Below are 21,389 nucleotides of genomic sequence, written 5' to 3'. Positions count from 1 at the left end.
TGCCATTCACGCCTTCGCAGTTTGTAAAAGGCATCGTCTGTAAGTCTGTCATGTTTTCTATAATGTTTTTAGTTCTATGCAAGTATGTTTTGCAAAATATTTGTTGCATATATTGGATAATATTGTATTTTCCTGTTTCCAATTTTGTCAACAGTTTTACACTTTTCCTGATTAAACGACTCAAGTCAACGCAAAGGCCTGTTCCTTGAAGTTTGGTCGGGAGAGTGTTTAGCTCTCTGTACAGCTAAGTACACGTTCAGGCGAGCAACATTTAGCCAAGACAGAATAAACAAGGATGAAGAGACTGAGTACAGGGCTATTGTAGGCAACTGTGTCACTTGGTGCGAGCAGAACCATCTGCAGCTCAACCTGACAAAGACCAAGACCATTAGCTGGTGGTGGACATGAGGAGAATTAAGTCTCCAGTGTCCCTCGTTTTCATCCATGGAAATCTCCGTGTGGAGATGGTGGAGGACTACAGGTACTTAGGGGTGTACTTGGACAATAAACTGTACTGGACTAAAAACAAAAATGCCCTCTACACTCTAAAAAGAATTACACTGGCTCAACTTAAAAAAATTGTTGTAACAATTTGCATTTATCTTTTTAAGTAATTCCAACTAAGCCATTATTAACTATTTCCCATGAGGCTATTATAGCTGGACTAACTCAATTAGTATAGTACAACCAACATGATTTGTTTTGTCTTCTACAAGCTTAATTACGTTAAACCAACTCAATTTTTATATAAAAGTTTTAGCGTTAATAAATGGTCAGATTACTTTATTTAAGTTGCTGTAACTCCTTTATTTTAATTTCATTCTACTCAGAAAAGTCAATGCAAAATGTTACCTCAATTTTATTGAGTACTGGTAACTTATTTCTCTTAAGTCAGAATAAATTAGACGTGGCAATTCCAGTTTCACCGTCAAAGTGTTTATTATTAACAATATATCAATAATTTTTTTTAACAATACACCAGAAATATCTTCAGATGTGGTAAATGCTAAAGCCCTGCCTGAATATTAATATGCACTTAACTGCAGAATAATGTGTATACATCAAAACAAAAGTACAGACACGATGTACAAATACATGCAACAGTTCCTGCTGAATTCGTGGACAGCCTGAGTCTTCACATTTTTAATACAGCAGTTTATGACCTGAGACATTAACTCTTACTGAACTTGAAGTGTACTTCAAGTACTTAAACCATACTGAAAAACTTGTACTGAAGAAAGTGTACACAGCAAGAGAAGTGTACAGCAAAAACTTAACAAATGTACAAACACAATATAAAATCCAGCTCAAGGAACACCTTTTGAAACACTTCAAAGGTATTTTTAAGTTCCCTCGGGTAGCTGAGATTTAGGGAGTAGATGAGCCCCATTAGTAAGGCACAGGCTCTGGGTAGGTCTAGGCCTTCCAGGACTTCTGTTCCCTCAATCACGATGCTGGCTTGGACACATGTGGCACCTCTGGTCACAATGATCTTCAGCAGTTCATTGGTATAATCCCCATCAACCTAGCATACATAGATCAGAATCACGATCAGAATTAAAAACATGAGTAACTATTAAAAACGAGATGAACACAAAGTACAGTTTTTCCGTATCAGATTTATATACCAACTGATCTTAAAAGAGATTCTCCTTTTCTCCGAGATACACCACCAATCCACAGATCGCAGCCTCTCTCCTCATTTCCACAGACTCATTCTGTGAATAAAAGGACAAAAAATGTTTGCATTTACCAGTCCTTTTTAGCATTAATGGCTTACGGATAAGGTATCTCTGTTCACGTATCATTATTAGCGTTAGCGACTAATGGCTTGCGCATTTCTGTAATGTTAATGTATTCTTCACCTTATCTTTTCTGCAAACATGAGGGCTGAAGATTCATGTCTGCTGTAGATGACTACAATGTTCCATACAAGACATGAGCTAACTAGCTAAAGTCCGAGGATAAAGCATGGTGCGGACATTTCAATTTTAGTGTTGTGTAACTGAACTGAGCGCTTATAGTTACTTGCTGTTGCACATAAAATTCAGAAAATAAAAAAGATATTTACTCACCCAGTAAGGTTCATCCAACCTTGACTTTGACTTCTTGCCGTTTCTCCCCTGCTTTTGCTGGTGCACTCTAGCAGCATAAAATGGCTACTGATCACTTTCTCTGTGTTAATATGCACACGTAACTCAATACTCTAATACAAATTAAGTTTCACTAACTTAATATTTCTCCTTGTTGCGTGAAGGCAGAAATGCTTATGCAAAATCAATATTTTTTTGATTCCTTGTATTTAATTTTGATGAACTTCTTGAAATAAGTTATCAACTTAATAAAACAATGGACAGTAACAATAAGTATTTTTATGTCAAAAAAAGCTCATGTTTTTAAGTCGTACTAACTAACCTCCTGAATCATTGGCTTTGGCCCTTCTTATATATAAGAAGGGCCAAAGCCGCCTCTATTTCCTAAAGTGGCTGAGGTCCTTCAACATCTGTTGGACAATGCTGCGGATATTTTATGAGTCTGTAGTGGTCAGTGCCATCCTCTATGCTGTTGTGTGCTGGAGCAGTAGACTAAAAGTGAAGGACGCTGACAGACTTAATAAACTTATTCCCAAAGCTACCAAAAAATATGGTAGGAGGGGAACTGGACTCTGACAGAAGTGTCAGAGAGGAGAATGTTGTCCAAGATTAGGACCATTTTGGACAACACTTCACACCCTCTCTATCACATGCCGGCCAGCAGTAAAAGCACTTAAGCCGGAGACTCCATTCCAACCAATGGCTATCAAACTCCTCCCTCTAAGATGCAGCCCATCCAATAGAGTTTCCTTTTTTCTTGGTTAAATCGTGCAATACAAATATACCATTCAGTGTAAAAATGTAAATATGTACAAAAGATATCTCCTTATATCCTTGATTCGCTATTTTTTTCTTATTATATATTGATTTTTACTGTGAAATGGAGCACTGCAATTCAACAATTTCCTGCAAGGGAATAATAAAGGATTTCTGATTCGGATTCTGATTTTAAAGTTCAACAGATGAAGCTATGTACTGTTTGGCCTCCACCTGAAGTATAATGAAAGGAGTTTGTGAAAAGAGATGTAGTCCAAATGGTTCAAATGCCTTAATTTACTCTTTTTATAACTGTTATTTGTTTATGCTGTAAATCTTTCAAACTGAAGGGAAAGTGTCCTGGTCATCATTAGAAGCTTTCATTACTCTACAGTATTAAAGGGTTTCTCACAGAAAGAGCTCTTTCAGAGAGGGCCAGCAACAGAGGAAATATGGGAATGCTTGAACACAAAATCAGTGGTTTTTTTTTTATCAACAAAAACTTTAAAGGGAATGTAGTGGGGACTGCAGAGACCACAATAACCTGTCTGAAATGAGCATAATATGGGTCCTTTTAAAATCACAATATTTTTCTTATGAGGAGTATGCCCCACGATCCCCTTCCGGGGATTGGTTTATAAACATTTCTTCCTCTTTGAGTTTGCAGGTAGGTTGATTTACAAGACACAGGTGAAATATCTTGAAAGACATACTGTTTCAAATTATGTACTGTATACAAATGAAAGCTGAACAGTCTAATACACTGGCATTGCTAGAAATAACTGCCTGATGGTATGAATGCTAATTGTGTCACTGAATCTTGTCAAATAACATTTGCACAGTAAAGTATCAACTATCTTTAGAAATGCTGCCTTGAAATGCTTGCCTTGACTCTGGTTGCAGGGCAGTGAAAGAATGGGGAGATGGGATCCGAGGTTTGTCTTTAAATGCAGCACGCTATGCTCTCATTCGTCTAGAGGAAGCCCCACCACACACCAAAAACTGGAGGTGAGTGTTATGACCTTGATTGATCGGCCATCCTGTCCACATCATGCTTACAACAGCAATTCAGCATTTTCATGACTGGCTGTGATATATGGTCTTTGTATTTCAGTTAAGGTGCATTGTTTTATCCTGACTTGCAAAGGAGAAAACTCCATAAACCACCTTGGAATTTGAGTCCCTGTTGTTAAACTCTAATTCAGTTGACTGTTAGTCTATATTTGCTCTAGGTTTGGCTGTGTTCTCAGTGAGGCTACAGAGCCAGTTCAGCAAGTAGCAGTTAACAGAGAAGTCATCAATGAGTAACATAAGGCTAAACCTTCCTCTTGTGTTAGCTTTGTGTTCCTATCTCTTATGTTAATGGGTCAGTTTTGACCCATGCCTTAAATCAGCCAAAAATTACCCTAAGAACAATCGTTTATCATTCAGTTTGTATTTCTCTCTCTTTTTTTTTTAACCTAGTTAAGCTTCCTTATCCATGAAAAGTTTGGTTTTAATATGTTTTATTCGCCCCTTGGGCCTTTCTTTTGACAGTAAACCCCTCATTTTCAATATAAAAAAATGTCAAATGAACTTCAAGAGACTTACATGAATAAATAAAAGGTTGTTATGTTACCTGACTATTACAGAAGGGTATTAAAACATCTCTTAAATGTTTTTTTTTAATTAGAAAATTCATGTTATTAATAGCAACATCTATGGTGTTATGAGTCAAAGGTCAAACAACAACAACCAATCAAGCATATCAAACAAACAGAAATCAAGTACTAGTCCCATAAAAAACTTTTTGTGCCTGTACCTGTTGTGGGTGATGTTGGCACAGGGCTGGCTGAGGAGGGTGTTGGAGCTGATGCTCTTCATGTTGCTGTGGGCGTGGATGGAGTACTTGTGAGCTCTGCAGTTGTGTGACCAAGGCTGCAGTGGCTGGATCTCGCAGCACCTGTTCTCGTTTTACTCCATGTGCACCTTGACAAGGGAACTCCCTAGCTCCTCAAGAAATGTTCCCCGCTTGTTTCTTTTAGTTGAGTTCAACCCTTGGTGAATGTAGGTCCACAACACAAATGCTTTGTATGCAGACACATCAAGGATGTTGTAAAACCCAACCATCGGTCATCTTCTGGTCATTCACTGGCAAGTATAGGTGGCAGTCAGCATGTCCAAGTTGCATACTATTCTCTTTCTTTTTTTTATAGTCCAGGATGATTATGGGCTTTTTGCCACTTCCTGATGACACAGCTGCATCTGTTTGAAGAGTGGACATCAGTATCACATTCCGTCATTTTTTTGTACAGTATGAAACGGCAGTGGTGGTGTCTGTAAAAAAAAACTTAGAGGAAAGTGGAACTGTCCTTCAACTGCAACATTTAAGCGTGCAGCTCAGGTTTTGTTTTTTGTTTTTTAACCGTGCCTACCATGGTGTCCTCCTGAGAAGTTCTTGTCCAAGGTCACAGCTGGCACGTTACGTTGTGACCCTGCAGTCCACTAATCTTATCGAGTACTGCGCATTTTCCTTTTTTTTTTCTTTTTTTCAGAGATGCTGCTTGCAGATTTGCCTGTGTAAATCTGTAGATGCCATGCATAACAGGTTTTTAATTGAAGCTCAAGTGGTTGAAGGAAGAGCTGCCTGTGGGCTGTTGGCTGATGGTGTGTTTCTGATTTCAGTTTTGGCACTTGTTATTGTTTTACAATCTTATATAAGAACTGGGTCTACACTTACCCTAACAACATCATGGTCATAATTTTCACCAGAACATTTTATGATTTAGTAAAGCAGATTTTTTTTTCAATTTTGTTTCAATAGAAGTTCCTGACAAAGTCAAAATGTCTTGATGCAATAAACAAATCGATGAAGTACTTTTAAGCAATTAAAACCTAAAAATGGTTCAGTGCCAACCCTAACACTAGAGAAGGTTTAAAACCGCAGGAAGCTCTGCAGTTTCTACATCAAGCATTGTTTTTGATCGTCTGTTGTCAAACAATCCTGGCAGGCTTGCAGGCTACATTTGGTCATGCACAGCTGGTAGAATTTTAGGAACAAATACACCTCAGGATACTCAGAACATCCCTAAGAGCTGAGGCAGAGCAGCTGGAGGACATCAGAGGGAATTAATTTCCCCATGAAATATGTTCTAGCTTGACACAAATAATAAAATTGTGATTTTACACAACAATCACTGAAGACCAGTCTTCTGAACCAATTCACTCCTTCAGCTTTCTGACATTAATTACAGCTCTGTAATGATGCAGCTAGATATTTAAAAGTAGACACATAAACAGGTGAGTGACATAGTTAACACACAAGCTTATTGAATCACTTGTGTAAAAGTCTTTTAAAAAAGGAAACTCTTCACACCAGAGTCTGTGACAGCTGCGTTGGAAACTGGGTTGGAATTGGGAAACTTATACGACATGTTTTCTGACTTCATTTTCTCTGTTCATATGTTTGGTTTACCAGTTGCAGGCATTTAGTCCATAAATTATAGTTACTCAAATCATTACAAATAATCTTTTAAAATAAGTAGAATATATCTCACTTGCTGATGAATAATTGGAGAGTGGTTCACTCTTTAAGATTATATACATTTTATTTCAATAATAGTCAGCAGTCATTATATTTGTACAAGTTCCACATTCTCTACAATCCAAACTAAACAAAACCCTTCATATTTAGGTGATAGCAGCAGGTTTTCTATCACAGTGCTTACTTTACATAGCCCATTGATATAAGGTTCTGTCTCCCCTCAGGCCTCAGCTGTTAGTGATGTGCAAACTGGACTCTGAACTTGCGGTGAAGCATCCTCATCTCCTGTCCTTCACCACACAGCTTAAAGCTGGAAAAGGTCTGACCATTGTCTGTTCAGTTCTTGAGGGAACGTACATGACCCGAGGGAATGATGCCAAAATTGGAGAGCAGGTTTGTTTTATCCCGCTTTTTTTTTTGTTGGTCTTATCCAGTGTTCCCCAAGATTCCGTTTTTCTTCTCTTAGCATAAACTGCAGAGAAGGAAACGGCACCTATTAATAGAAGCACAGATAGGGAATCTCCTCCAGAGTATTTATGGACCAGCCTGGTACACTTGTCCACTAGAAACTTAGTCAAACATTTGTAAAACATTCAGACTAAGCTGAAATAAAGCTTTCATGTTGTTGTTTTTTTTTTTTACGTATCAGCAGGTATGTAATTTAAAGTATTTATAATTTAATGACAAGGCGGCACGGTGGTGCAGTGGTTAGCACTGTTGCCTCACAGCAAGAAGGTTCCGGATTTTAGTCCCGGCTCGGGAACGGGATCTTTCTGTGTGGAGTTTGCATGTTCTCCCTGTGCCTGCGTGGGTTCTCTCCGGGTACTCTGGCTTCTTCCCACAGTCCAAAGACATGCAAATGGAGACTAGGCTGATTGGATTCTCTAAATTGACCGCAGGTATGACTGTGAGTGTGAATGGTTGTTTGTCTCTGTATGTTGGCCCTGGGATGGACTGGTGACCTGTCCAGGGTGTACCCTGCGTCTCACCTGTAGCTGTTGGGATAGGCTCCAGCCCCCCCCCCCCTCAACCCTTAACAGGAATAAGCGGAAGAAAATGGATGGATGGATGGATGGATGGATAATTTTATGACTATATTATCATGCCAATTTTTGAGAGATTAGCTGACCAATAGTTAGTTTAGCAGAATGTATGGTAGTAGAATGAAAAATATGCATATTCACCAGATGTTGATGAGTTGTTTAAATCATGTATCTTTGTACAATCAAGTCATCATTGGTAACACATAATTATCAAATATGTAAATTTTTCAAATTCAGTCATCATCTAATGTTGAATATGTAGCTTAAAATCTGTGTCAGTATCCGCTTTGTCTTGCTGTTTATACTCACTTGACATTTACCTCCAATGTATAAATCTGGAAAAGTAAATATTAGGGGTGTTAGGAAATTTCGCATCACGAAATTGCGCAAAATAAAAAAATTACTAAATAAAATTCAAAGACGAACGAAATAAAAATCAATGTAAAAAGAAAAACAATGCCAACGGCGCTGCTCACCAATAACAAAATGGTTTTTGACCCTCTCTCATACTGTATAAACATATTACAACAAGAAGAAGAACATTGTAGCAACGCCGTGGAGAAGAAGAAGATTTTGAATTTTACAAAACTTTTTATTTACATATTCACAAAATATGATTCAAGGATTCAAGGATTTTTATTGTCATACCATTCACATTGCCATGTTGGTGGTACGAAAATTGAACTCTGGTCCCGGGATAGCAAGAGATAGCATAACAGAGAGGAGAGAACAGAAATAGGTATTTACAGACAGAAAAGATATTTACAGCTTCATGTCTTTGGTTTGTTGTAGGAACGATTTAAACATTTTTGCAGGATAGAGTTTATTTTCCTGACTGGCAGTCATCTGGGTGTGAGACATTTCACTGCAGTCAGACACACTACCATCACTGTCACTGCTGTTTGCAGCAGTCTGTCGACCAACCAGTCAACCAGCTTTACAGCCCACCACAACATTCAGCACACCTCTACGTTTGCTGCGCCGCTTCACAGGAGCAGCCATCCACTCAGGCGCACAGGTCTCCATCACTCCAGCCTCAGGAGCTGCGCCTCCCTCACACATCTCACCTCACCTGTCTCATCCAACTCACCTGTCACCTTATTCGTCTTACCAAACTCACTTGTCACCTCACCCAACTCATCTAACACCACACCTGGTCCATCCAACTCACCTGTCACTTCACCTGTTGCACCCAACACACCTGTCTCACCGAAACCACTTTTCATCTCACATGTGGCACCCAGCTCACCTCTCTTCCATCACCTCACCTGTCACCTCCACAGCCTCACCTGTCTCCTCCAAAGCATCACCTGCCTCTTCCACCACTTCACCTACCTCATTACCCTCCCTCTCACCTGATATCTCCACCACCTCACCTGTCACCCCCACCAGTTCACCTGTGTCACCTATCATCCTGGTCTCACTCACCCCTCCTTCACTCACCTCCCTGTGCTCGCTCCGCTCCACCTGCCTCTCTCTTTCCGCTCTGTTTCGCTGTGACGTGGCGGGAGTCCGGCGCCGAGCCGCAAGTACGGGTTTACTATCGGCGGCGGTAGCCGGCCCCAAACCCTGCAGGGTGGGCCCCACTTCGGCCGCGCCGGCCCGATTCGGACAGGCCCTCCTCCCCGCAGACGAAGCATTTTAACAGGGAGGAAGTGGCGAACAGCGGGGAGTCGAAGCCGTCCACCCCCACGATGAAGCGGTAGTTCAACTCCCCGGCTCTGTTGTTTAATATCATAAACACCTGTCTGCAATCAGACACGACGTGTTTCAATAATGGTGACTTACAACCCAGAAAGCACCTTTCTCATGGGAGACACAAACTTCCCATGGCGGGACAGCTCATTGATGAGAAAACTATGACCGGCGACACGTTCGACAGGGTGATCCGGGTCAGCTGCAGCACCGGCTCGAACAGCCCGTTTACCATGATCCCCGTCTCCACCACCCTGTTCGCCTGCTCCACCTTCTCCAGGAAAAGTTCCACCGCCTTGTTCATCCAGGCGGCGGATTTTATGGAGCTGTGCACGACCAGCTCCCCCACACCCAGCGCCACCTCCTCCAAGCTGTATATGGAGCCGGCGCCCACCTTGACGGCTCCCAACCAGAGCCGTCAAGGTGGGCACCGAAAAACACACCAACACAAAGACAAACTAAACCAGTGCAAACACAAACACCTACACAAAGCACCACCAAAAGAAGAAAGAGAAAAAAGGACAGAAAAAACGGAAAAGCCAAAACTCTCTCTCCCACTCTGCTCCTCCACTCACTCTCCCACACTAAGAAGATTTTTTGATTTTTTTTAACTCAACTTTATTTGAGACATAAACTTGTACAGTTTTCAAACTTAAAAGCACTATTAAAAACAACACATTTAAACACATTATTTTTCTACAATTTGTCAATAATTAAGGTTTTTAAAAATTGAGTAAAGTGCAAAATGTTGTTGTCTTTAATAGCACATAAAATGTCATTATTGCACCAGGTCTCGCTAAAAGTTTGCAGGTCACCAGACATTTTATAAAAAACAAACTCTAGCCTCAATCTGCACCTCACGTTGCAGCGCCACACTGAGGCCGCGTCCTGACCTGGCCACTCCTCAACTCTGTTTCTCCTGGACACGTATATGGCCAGCTTTGCTGTGCCGGAAACAAAGTTGAGGAGCTGCCATTTTTTTACTTATTTTCTTCTCTGTAACACCGTAAATGAATGTTTTCTAAGAGAACTGCACATTAAATAAGTTAAAAACCTGAGTTAAAAGAGTGAGGAAACCCGACAGTCTCTCACACTCGATAAAAACATGAAAATTTGTTTCAGGGTGACCACAGAACGGGCAGGCGTTTGACACAGCAGTGTTAAAGACAGAGACAACGGCGTTACAAGCAATGGCACCGTGTAGTATCCTCTACAGTAGTAGGTCTGCCGTCTGTTTTTTGATGGGGGGGGGGGGGGTGTAGACACCTTTCCAGCATGGAGCTGCTCCATCTCCACTGAGCCTGTCACTCCATGCGCACAGTGCCCTCTTGTCCAGTTCTCTCCTGCAGATCACCTTCACGCAATTGTATTACAGGGTCTTTTTGTTCTCTGTTTGGAGGGTTGTTGCTCTGGCCTTCTCCAGCAGCGGGCCGGAGGCTTCACCAAGCTGGGGAGTCAGGTGGAGATCAGGCAAAGGATCTCCTTGGTTTGGTTCTGTCCCTCTGCCACACCTTGCCAAGAGAAGTCTTTCTGTTTCTGTGAGCCTCCTTTTCCACAGCTCAAGAACTCCCAGTATATTTCTGGTGGATCGGACCCCCAGGAGCATCCCCAACGCCTCGGCATTTTTCAGCGTAGGTCCAGCTGCATCCACCACCTGTTTGAATTGAAGAGTCCTGCAGCGGTGGAGCGGTGCAGCGCTGTCATCAAGCCTGGCATGGCCTCTCGGGAGATGTCTCGTCTGGCACCATAGATAAGGGGTTGATTTAAAAGCCAAAACAGTGAGTTAGAGCTCTTACCTGAACTGCTCTTAAAAAGGGCCCATGACATCAGAACACTTTTATAAAAAGGAGGTTTCCCATTAAAATTTACAAATTTAGAATAAATTAAAAACAGAGCAGCATCCAGTCCCAGGTTACTCACCCGTCTGAACATGCAGCTGGCCAGTTCTCTCCACATCAGATCTGCCAGACCTGTTAAAAACCTTTGAACAAACTGTACTCTGAAGGTGGCAGGTGGCTGGCTACGAGGATTAGGCCCTGTCCCCCCTCCTCTCTTGGCAAAGACAAAACCCCCTTTGGGATCCAGTGTTTATTGTCCCAGAAGAAATTGTCTTTGGATTATGTCTAACAGTCCTGGTGGCAGCTCCAGACATGCTAGTCTGCGCCACAGCGTTGAAGCTACAATGTTGTTGGCCACCAGGACACGACCTCTATAGAACATCTGGGGGCGCAACCATCTCCATTTCTTTATTTTCCCTTCAATCTTTGCCAGGATGTCTTCCCAGTTTTTTTGAATTTCGTTTGTGTCTCCCAGAAATACTCCCAGATATTTGAATCCTGACTTCTTCCAGAACAGGTTCTGGGGCAGCACTGGGAGACCACCACTCCATTGACCGACAGCGAGGGCTTCGCTCTTGTTCCAGATTACCTTCGCAGCAGATAAAATATTAAGAGTCAATTAATTTATGTAAAATGTCAACATCTTTTTGATTTTTTATCATCACTATAATGTCGTCAGCATAAGCGGATAAAACAATGTTCTTATTAAAACCAGGTAAAACCAAACCAGCAATGCTTGAGCGTATCCGACAGAGGAAGGGTTCGAGGGAGAGTGCATAACGCCTCTACACACCCTGAGGGAGCACACAGACTGCCGTTCAGTTCAACTCAATGCCTGTGTACAATGCCTGGATCTTGGCAATAAAACTCATGTGGAACCCAAACCCCTCCATGGTTTTCCATAGAAAGCGGTGTTCAACACGGTCAAACACCTTTTGCTGGTCTAGCGAAATCAGTCCAGTGTTAAGCCCCAAAAGGCTAGAGAGGTCCAAAACGTCCCAAATTAAGTGGACATTGTCCGCCATAGACCTGCTGGGGACACAGTAGGTCTGGTCACGGTGGATGACCTCCTCCATGGCATCCCTTAGCCTGGTAGCTAGAACTTTGGATAATATTTTGTAGTCTGTGCAGGAGTGACACAGGGCGCCAGTTCCTTATCTCTTGTGGGTTGCCTTTCTTTGGCAGGAGGGCTATGACAGCCCTGCGGCAGGAAACTGGTAATGTGCCTGCAGCCAAGCTCTCATTAAAAACCTCTAAAATATCGACTGCTAAAATGTCTCAGAAAACTTTGTAGAATTCGACTGTGAGGCCGTCGATGCCAGGAGCCCACCGTCCCTGCATTTTTAGCAGAGCGGCATGCAGCTCCGGCTCTTGAAAGTAGGTCACTTGTTGCCTCTGAGACACGAGGTAGATCGCCACAAAACTCCTCGAATAGGTCTTTCTTCTTCTCGTACCCACTTGAGTAGAGGGAGGAATAAAAACCCGTGGCGTGCTTTCTGAGCTGGCCAGGCTCTGTCAGCTCCTGCCTCGTGTCTGACAGCAGGGAGTGAGTGTACTTGCTCTGTCCATGTTGCTTTTCCAGGCCAAAGAAGAAGCTGGAGGGGGCATCCATCTCGGTGATGTTCTGGACCTATGACTGGACCAAAGCACCTCGCACTTTCGTACCTAGCAGGTCTTTTAAGGCCATTTTTTGGGACTTGAGGATTTCAGTATATCCTCAATTTTCTGTGGATGCACTCAATTTCTCCAAGTCCATGATCTCACTCTCCAGCTCTCTTAATAGATCTGCATGCATCGCGTGTGACATTGAGAGAATACTGCTGACACAGGAGTTTGATTTTTGTCTTACCATGGTCCCACCACTGCCTAAGACATGTAAAATCAGTTTTCCTACGTCTGAAACTAGTCCAAAAATAATTAAAAGCCTCTCTAAAACCTTTATCAAAAGATAAAACCGAATTTAAATGGCAGTAGGTACTCTTCGGTAAAATATTTTTTATAGAAACATTACATACAACCAAAGAATGATCGTTAAAACCAGCTGGCGTGATGCTGCAGCTTTTAAAAACATTAAAATGATTCTTAAAACAGTAAAAACGGTCAAGCCTAGCCATAGAAACCCTGCCATCTCCAAGGTGAGACCATGTATGCTGCTGGCAGTCTGCATGCATCCGCCTCCACACATCCACAAGGCCGTGGGAGTGGACCAGCTGCTTCAGAGGGTGTTGGGACCCTGGCTGAGGCTCTTCATGGTTTCGATCTAACAAACCATTTTCTGTACAATTAAAATCCCCACCCAAGATCAAAAACTCCTCCGAGCCACAGCTGTTCAGTTTCAGGCTAGCTTTTTCTAAAAAGCTCTTCCTCTCTGTTCCATTAGTTGGAGCATAAATATTGATAAAAACCAACATCTGCTCATTAAAACATGCTTTTACTAAAAGACATCTCCCTGGTAAAGCAAGCTCTGCTACTAGCAATGAAGGGGTGAATGATCTTGACAGCAGATGCCACACCCCCCCACTTGCAGTACTTCGGTGGCTCAGGACCACTTGTCCCTCCCACTCCTTGTCCCAGTCAGGTGCGTTGCCCACATCGCTGTGTGTCTCTTGTAAAAACAATACATCAATCTTTTTCCTTCTTGCTGTGTCAAACACCACAGCCCGCTTCTCTGCCACCCTGGCGCCATTGACGTTCAACATCCCCACTCTAAAAGAATCCATGAGGGAGAGGTTAAAAGCACTGGAGCTAAAAAGATTAAAAAAAATAAAATCAAGGCAGCCATGTTTAAAAATCAAGTTCTTTTCTTGCCTTGCCCATCAATTTTTTTAATCTAAAAACCTCTTGATTGGTTAGATCAGAGGTGGCCTTGTTCTTAATGACATTTTTTGCTGAATTCAGAAACTGTAGTTTGTCTGGGAAATATTTTCTATATTCAGGCCTTTTATGCCCTTTGTTTGTTGTAAGAACAATTTAGACATTTTTTCAGAGTGCATTTTTTTCTCTTGACCTGCAGTGATGTTAGACACATCACTGCAGTCAGACAGATATGCGTCTGCGTCACTGTCGCTGTCTGCAGTGGTGGCTGATGGGGCCTCCAGCCGCCCGGCTTTACAGCCCCCCACCGCAGACAGCATGCTCTTACGCTTAGTGCGCCGCTGTGCAGGAGTAGGTGTACACACAGACACACTCAGACGCACACACACTCTCTAATATACTCTCAGACACCCCTTCAGACATGCTGGGGTTCACAATATCAGCAACATCCTCACACTATTTGTCTGCCATCTCACCTGTTTCACCAACCTGTCTCACTCTTTTCACTCACCATCTCGCCTGACTCAACTGTTTCCACAGCCGCACCTGTCTCTTCCACCACCTCACTTGTCTCCTCCACAGCCTCACCTCTCTCTTCCACCACCTCACCTGTCTCCTCCACAGCCTCACCTACCTCATTACCTGCCATCTCCACCACCTCACCCATCTCCCCCACCACCTCACCTACCTCATTAGGCAAGGCAAGGCAAGGCAAGTTTATTTGTATAGCACATTTCAGCAACAGGGCAATTCAAAGTGCTTTACATAAAACAAACATAAAAAGACATTCAACATAATTAGAGAAAGTAAAGACAGAGAAAGACATTCAACACAATTAGAGGAGTTACATTGCAGCTCAAGTCAAGTTAGAGATAGAAGCTAAACAGGCAGAAATAAGTTACAGTGCAGTGTGAGATACAGATCAGAGGCCTCAAGTTTGATTTAATAATAGACCACGGCAAACATATGGGTTTTCAGCTGTGATTTAAAAGAACTGAGAATTTCAGCAGACCTACAGTTTTCTGGGAGTTTGTTCCAGATATGTGGAGCATAGAAACTAAATGCTGCTTCTCCACGTTTGGTCCTGACTCTGGGGACAGAGAGCAGACCTGTTCCTGACGACCTGAGAGCTCTGGATGGTTCATAACGTACCAGCAGATCAGAAATGTATTTTGGTCCTAAACCATTCAGTGCTTTATAAACCAGAAGTAGTATTTTAAAATCAATTCTTTGGCAGACAGGAAGCCAGTGTAAAGACCTGAGAACTGGAGTGATATGATCTACTTTCCTGGTCTTAGTGAGGACTCCAGCAGCAGCATTCTGAATCAGTTGGAGCCGTCTGATGGATTTTTTAGGGAGACCTGTGAAGACACTGTTACAGTAGTAGAGTATAATGAAGATAAACGCATGGACAAGCTTTTCCAAATCCTGTTGGGACATCAGTCCTTTAACCCTTGATATGTTCTTCAGGTGATAGTAGGCTGACTTTGTAATTGTCTTTATGTGGCTGTTAAGATTCAGGTCTGCGTCCATGACTACACCAAGATTTCTGGTTTGGTTTGTGCTTTTTAACATAACCGATTGAAGCTGAGCACAGATTTTTAATCACTCTTCTTCGACGACAAAAACAATTACTTCAGTTTTATCTTTGTCTTTCATTACCCTCCCTTTCACCTGACCTGTGTCACCTATCTTTCCGGTCTCATCCCCCCCCGTGCTCGCTCTGCTCCACTTGCCTCTCTCTTTCTGCTCCGTTCCGCTGTGCCGTGGCGGGAGTCCAACGCCGTGCCGCAGGTACAGGTTTGTCAGCAGCGCCGATAGCCGCCGCCCACGGCTCCAAGCCCTGCGGCCCGGCTCGGACATGCACTGACAAGATGTCCCTCCTCCCCGCAGCCGAAGCATTTTAACAGGGAGGAAGTGACGAACAGTGGGTAGTCGAACCCGTCCACCCGCACCATGAAGCGATTGTTTAACTCCTCGGCTCTGTTGTTTAATATCATGAACACCTGTCTGCGATGAGACACGACGTGTTTCAATAATGGTGACTTACACCCAGAAAGTACCTTTCTCATGGGCGACACCACCTTCCCATGGCGGCTACAGCTCATCGATAAGAAAACTATCGCTTATGAACGGCGGCACGTTCGACAGGGTGATCCGGGTCGCGGGCTGCATCAGCGACAGCACCGGTTCGAATAGCCCGTTCCCTGTGATCCCCATTTCCAACAACCTGCTCGCCTGCTCCAACTTTTCCAAAAAAAGCACCACCGCCTTATTCATCCAGGCGGCGGACTTTACAGCACTTTGCCCGACCAGCTCCCCCACAGCCAGTACCACCTCCTCTACGCTGTACATGGAGCCGGAGCCCACTTTGACGCCGTGACTCCGTGACTGCTTTGACAAACTTGTCAGTCGCCATGACAGCTCCCTACCAGTGCCCACTTAACTCCACTTAAGTTAACTCCAAACTAAACCAGTGCAAACACAAACATCTACACAAACCACCACCAAAAGAATAAAGAGGAAAAAAAGGACAGAAAAAAGGGAAAAAGAAGCCAAAACTCTCTCTCCCACTCTGCTCCTCCACTCTCACTCCTCGCACAAAGGAAGAATAAGAAGAGAAACAAAAACATAATAGGGTCTTCGCCTGACCTTCAGGCTCAGGCAATTAGGGCTCAGGCCCTAATTATTTCCAAATGGAGGAAGACGAGGTCGAACAAGTAGAGGACGCTCCTTCATCAAACAAATCGGTTGTGCGGACTTATTTTTGCTTAAACAAAAACCGTGTGGAAACTGTGTGGGTACACAACACCATACATTGCAGTGAGCACTACTAGCATGATAGAAGAATATGCACCTGTTGAAGGCTAAATATTACAGTTCACTGAGGTCAGACATAATAGATCTAGATGAGACTGCAGCCCTGAGGATTATTTCATTTTTTTTTTCCTTTTGTTTCACGAATGTAGTTGTCCTCATTGTTTACAGCAACAAAGCACTTTTTTAATTGAAATTTTACGTTTGTATTGGCATTGTAGTCTAAATAAGGGAAAAAATACAAATATTTTGTTTTTTCAAAGCAAAGAGCATTTTATTTTGTACTGATGCAGCAATAACTTGTATGTCTGCATATTGAGGAAGAAAATAAAGAATATTTGATTTTTGCAATTCAGATTTTTTATTTTCTTTAACCTTTATTTCGTATCATATTTTGTTTCATGAGCCCTGTTTCATATTTCATATTGTTTCGTGAGTTGACTATTTCGTTGCACCCCTAGTAAATATTATATATCTCTGCACTCTCATTGCTCCATGTGGTCTTGCAGAACTTGAAAGCAGTCATGGCTGCGGAGCGAACCAAGGGTTTTACTCATGTGGTGGTATCATCCAACCTGCGTGACGGATTCTCCCTGCTTATCCAGTCGGCAGGATTGGGAGGAATGAAACACAACACTGTTCTAATGGCCTGGCCAGCAGGTTGGAAACAAGCTCGGGACTCTGCTGCAAGGAGAAACTTCATTGGTAAAATCCACAGGAGCATGTCGTAAAATTAGGGATGTCTCAATCTAATGTCAGAGATGGGGATATCAGCCAGTCCAGGCATTTTTTTTCTAAAAGTATCAGATTGGATTGGGCAGGAATAAAGCTAATTATTTGTTTTGCTTTGTCACACCTATTCAGTCCACACTCACATAGGGGAGGTAAACGGGGGTGCACAGCAAGACATATACGCTCATCTCTGGGCGAGGATGCATTACATGCAAATCACGGCAATTGCAACAAAAAAACATGATAAGTCACACGCATCAGATACCTGTAGCTGCTCTGAATGAATGAATGAATGTAAAACCTTGAGTGTTCTCTACAACTAGCATGAAAGCCCAGATCTCCTATGTAGGAAAATATTAAACAACTATTTATCAAACAGATGTATAAATAATCTGCTGACACAAACACACACTCAAGTACCATATGCAGAGAGCACTCTAAATCGAGATAAACTTCCTTCACTATCAGAACAGCCTGCTTGCAGCCTCTTCTTCTCTTACAAGAGGTCAACCTGCTTCTGAGTAATTAACTTGTTGATGGCAGTTGTTCTGTCAGAACAGCATCATGGCATTGCCCTGACTGCAGTGTATACTCAATGTACTTTCACTTTCACAAAGTGGCCTTGGATTTTAGAAACACACTACAGAAATGACAGTTATTACTATTATTGTTGTTGTTGCAAAAATTAAGTATGTATGGAATTGGATCAGGACATCACTAGGTTTAATCAAAAATATTTTTCTACATGTCATTATAATTTAAAATGCCTTTGTTCTCTCAGAAACTGTCAGGGAGACAACAGAAGCACATCAGGCTCTGATGGTTGCTAAGAACATCGACCATTTCCCGAGTAATCGGGAGCGTCTGAAGGAAGGTACCATTGATGTTTGGTGGATTGTACATGACGGTGGACTGCTGATGCTGCTGCCATTTTTACTTCGTCAACACAAGGTAACTTTGTTTTTATGCTGCCTGGGCCTTTCTATTGTCAAGTGCCACTATACCCTTCAATTTAGCATTCATTAACACTCAAATTAACAATTTCTGAAGATAAGGACAATATTTTTATGTTGTAGATTGAGATTCACAGATTTTAGTTTAATTTTAATGTCTTTGTTAACAGCTGTAACATCACCTTAGAATCATTCATAACAAATGTATTTGCATCAATCAACGACAAACACACCAATTAAATACAATAAATATACTTGTATTATTTGATTTTTGTATCTTAATTTTTTTGTCGTATACTCATAAATGAGGACAACTCATCAATAATGAAGGAAATTAAAAATAAAGATGTTTGATAACACTATATGATGTGGTATGCATAGAAAAATATACCATCATTTTTCTTCAGGTCTGCTATCCACAGGTGCAACCAGTTAAATCCTTTGTAACATACATAATTCTTACAAAATATAAGCCCGCCCTGCAGAAAATTTGCATATATTTTTATAATTGGAGTTACTATCAAGAATAAACTATTTTGTCAAAAATATACAGATGGTTATCACTTGATATTAATCTCTGTATTGTAAATTGATTAATGAATTTAGAAAGTAAGAGTTCTGGCTGATTTTTTTTAAAATGATTGCTTTTACCTCCTGTATATAAGGGAAGACGAAAGGGAAATTCAACTAAGATCTCTTTCACCTCCTTGAAAGCCTCTTCTGCTCTCTATGAACTGATCTTCGTTCTTTAAACGATCATTTCTTGATATCCAAAACAAAAGCATCTCAGTGATTAAATTCAAACTCTCATTTTTGTATGTCTGATAGGCCTTACCAGCCCAGCACAAAAAGAAAGCTTTTTTTGTTTCAACTGTTATTCTCAAATTGAACGGGATAATTTAATATAGATGTAGGGTTGTGCAATATGATGATAGTAGAATGTTATGGTGTAGAATGTGTGTACAATCTGCCATTACAAAGATATCATTATGGTACAGTGCTGCACTATGCCCCAGTACAGTAGCACAGTATAGTGCTGTTCTATGCTCATACAAATGATGAATTCAGCTTTTCTTTTCATCAGCCAAATCACACATTTTTTCATACTCACCATTGCTCATTGACTCAACATTGAGCTGAAAGTAGCTGAAACTGTAAAAATTACCAATTTATGATTTTTTTTTACTGTCACTGTTTTCTGAATGTCAAACAGCTTTCAGAATTGCTTGCAAAGCTTCTCAAGCATCTAATGCAAAGCAATAAATCATTTCTCCAAACATTTTTGAAGCTCGATCACAGCGGCCATTTCTGTTGCCATCAGAAATAGAACTGAAACAGAAAATTAAGTGAAGTCACTGCCTTACATGGACCTGTATGTGGACAGGTTGGGAAACAACTTAAGTCAAGCTAGGATGTTTTGCTGGCAGAGCTTAAGACAACTTCTTTTTGCTGACATTTAACCCATATTGCATTCAAAGTATTTTAACAACATTAAACAGTTGGGAGAGCACAAGGGCAAGGAAAGAGGTGAATGGCCAAAATATGCTGGGAACGGGGTTATAGCTGACAGGGACTGATCAACTGACAAGTCACAGGTAAGACTAAAAAAAAGGTGGGAAACAGACAAAGACAAGAAGTAACACAGAAGGGAAGTGAACTTAAAAATAAAACAAGAACTGACAAAATCTAAGGTCTTGACACAAACACAATGCAAATATTTAACTAAGTTAAATGAAATGAATTAAGTAAATAAAAGTGGATACAGTCCAGATGGGACAGTGAAATATTAGCCTTTCAAGTACTCAAGGATAGGTGAATTAAGGACATTTTGTCCTTCCTATATTGCTTCTTTTTGCCCACTTCACCCCAAAAGGGAAAAAGAGCTAGTCACTTACATTTGGCTTGATGATAATGATGCCTTACTCAATAGCAAAATTGTCCAAAAATCAGTTTACAAACTCTCAAGGTATATGTATTTTTTATCCAGCCACTCTCAGTTATCCACATTTTGATTTGAGCTAAAAACCAACATCAACAGTCTGGATTGGAACGATTCATCACCTGAAAATCACTCTCATACTGTGGTCAATACCCCATGTTTGTTTATTAGAAGCAAATTTAACAAAGTCATTTTATGAGAAAAACTGAACAGTGTCCATCTTTGTAATTGGGTAAGTCATGCATTTACCTTATAAATCACAACCTCATGCACCCTGGCTTAACACATTTTTCAAAAATAAACAAATGTGGGACTGTACTATCTCAAACGAGTATCTGCTTTGCAATAGTGCTGCCTAGTGCTTGGAAGTAGTTACACGTTTCAGTTATAGTGAATCTCCCTCTGTAGGTGTGGAGAAAGTGTAAAATGCGAATCTTCACGGTGGCCCAGATGGATGACAACTCTATCCAGATGAAGAAAGATCTCCAGGTGTTTCTCTACCATCTACGTCTTGATGCAGTGGTGGAGGTTGTTGAGATGGTGAGGCTGTCATTCTTCGTCCTCATTTCTGAATCTAATTATTATTGCTATTGTCATTACAAAAATATATGAAAACCCAGATGCACATAGAGGCAATAGAAACAATACTGAAAATACTGAAAATTTGAATCGTCAGTTATAATAATAGTGACATAAATTGAATAAATTTATGAAACCCTCAAAGGAAGGCTTAATGTTTCTCCAGTTGATATTACACAGTGGCAAAAGACTGAGAAGAATATCTTGAGGCCCCAAGATAAAACATGTTCTGTCAATCTAGTCAATTTAAGGCCATAAACTATTTTCCGCACTATAAGGCGCACCCAAAATCCTTGAATTTTCTCAAAAACCGACAGTGCACCTTATAATCCGATGCGCCTTATATATGGATAAATATTAGTTAATTATGGCTACCGTAGTCAGGGGGCGTCGCTGAAGTAACGGCGGTAAAAACGGTATTGTCACTGAACTGCCAGACAACAGCAGCAACTTCGAAAGTTACTATATTGTGATTGCACTAACGTTTGATTTACCGTAGCAGTATCAGACTGTTTCTTTTACGTGTTTACTGAATCAGGGAAAAGCTCTCCTCCACGTTTGTGAATGCAACTTGTTTTGGGAGTGAACAGTGTTGTCAGAACGTTGG

General features: G+C 41.5%; 1 protein-coding gene across 6 annotated transcripts in view; it reads left to right on the top strand.

Annotated features, from left to right (window-relative positions):
- Positions 1 to 21,389, top strand: part of LOC147260981 (solute carrier family 12 member 7-like) — an 88,392-nt gene that overhangs the window by 48,548 nt on the left and 18,455 nt on the right. For all 6 annotated transcript variants that reach the window (XM_086205153.1, XM_086205154.1, XM_086205155.1 and 3 more), the window contains 5 exons: positions 3,753 to 3,857; positions 6,597 to 6,765; positions 17,089 to 17,284; positions 18,093 to 18,262; positions 20,612 to 20,743. In XM_086205153.1, coding sequence (XP_086061279.1) covers positions 3,753 to 3,857; positions 6,597 to 6,765; positions 17,089 to 17,284; positions 18,093 to 18,262; positions 20,612 to 20,743 — 772 coding nt within the window. The remainder of the gene's footprint in view (positions 1 to 3,752; positions 3,858 to 6,596; positions 6,766 to 17,088; positions 17,285 to 18,092; positions 18,263 to 20,611; positions 20,744 to 21,389) is intronic.

Source organism: Aulostomus chinensis, chromosome 5 (genome assembly GCF_037954235.1).
Source record: "Aulostomus chinensis isolate RoL2024-O1b breed Wild chromosome 5, RoL_Achi_v1.0, whole genome shotgun sequence".
Taxonomy (NCBI): Eukaryota; Metazoa; Chordata; class Actinopteri; order Syngnathiformes; family Aulostomidae; genus Aulostomus; species Aulostomus chinensis.
This window is presented reverse-complemented; position numbering and strand designations above follow the sequence as displayed.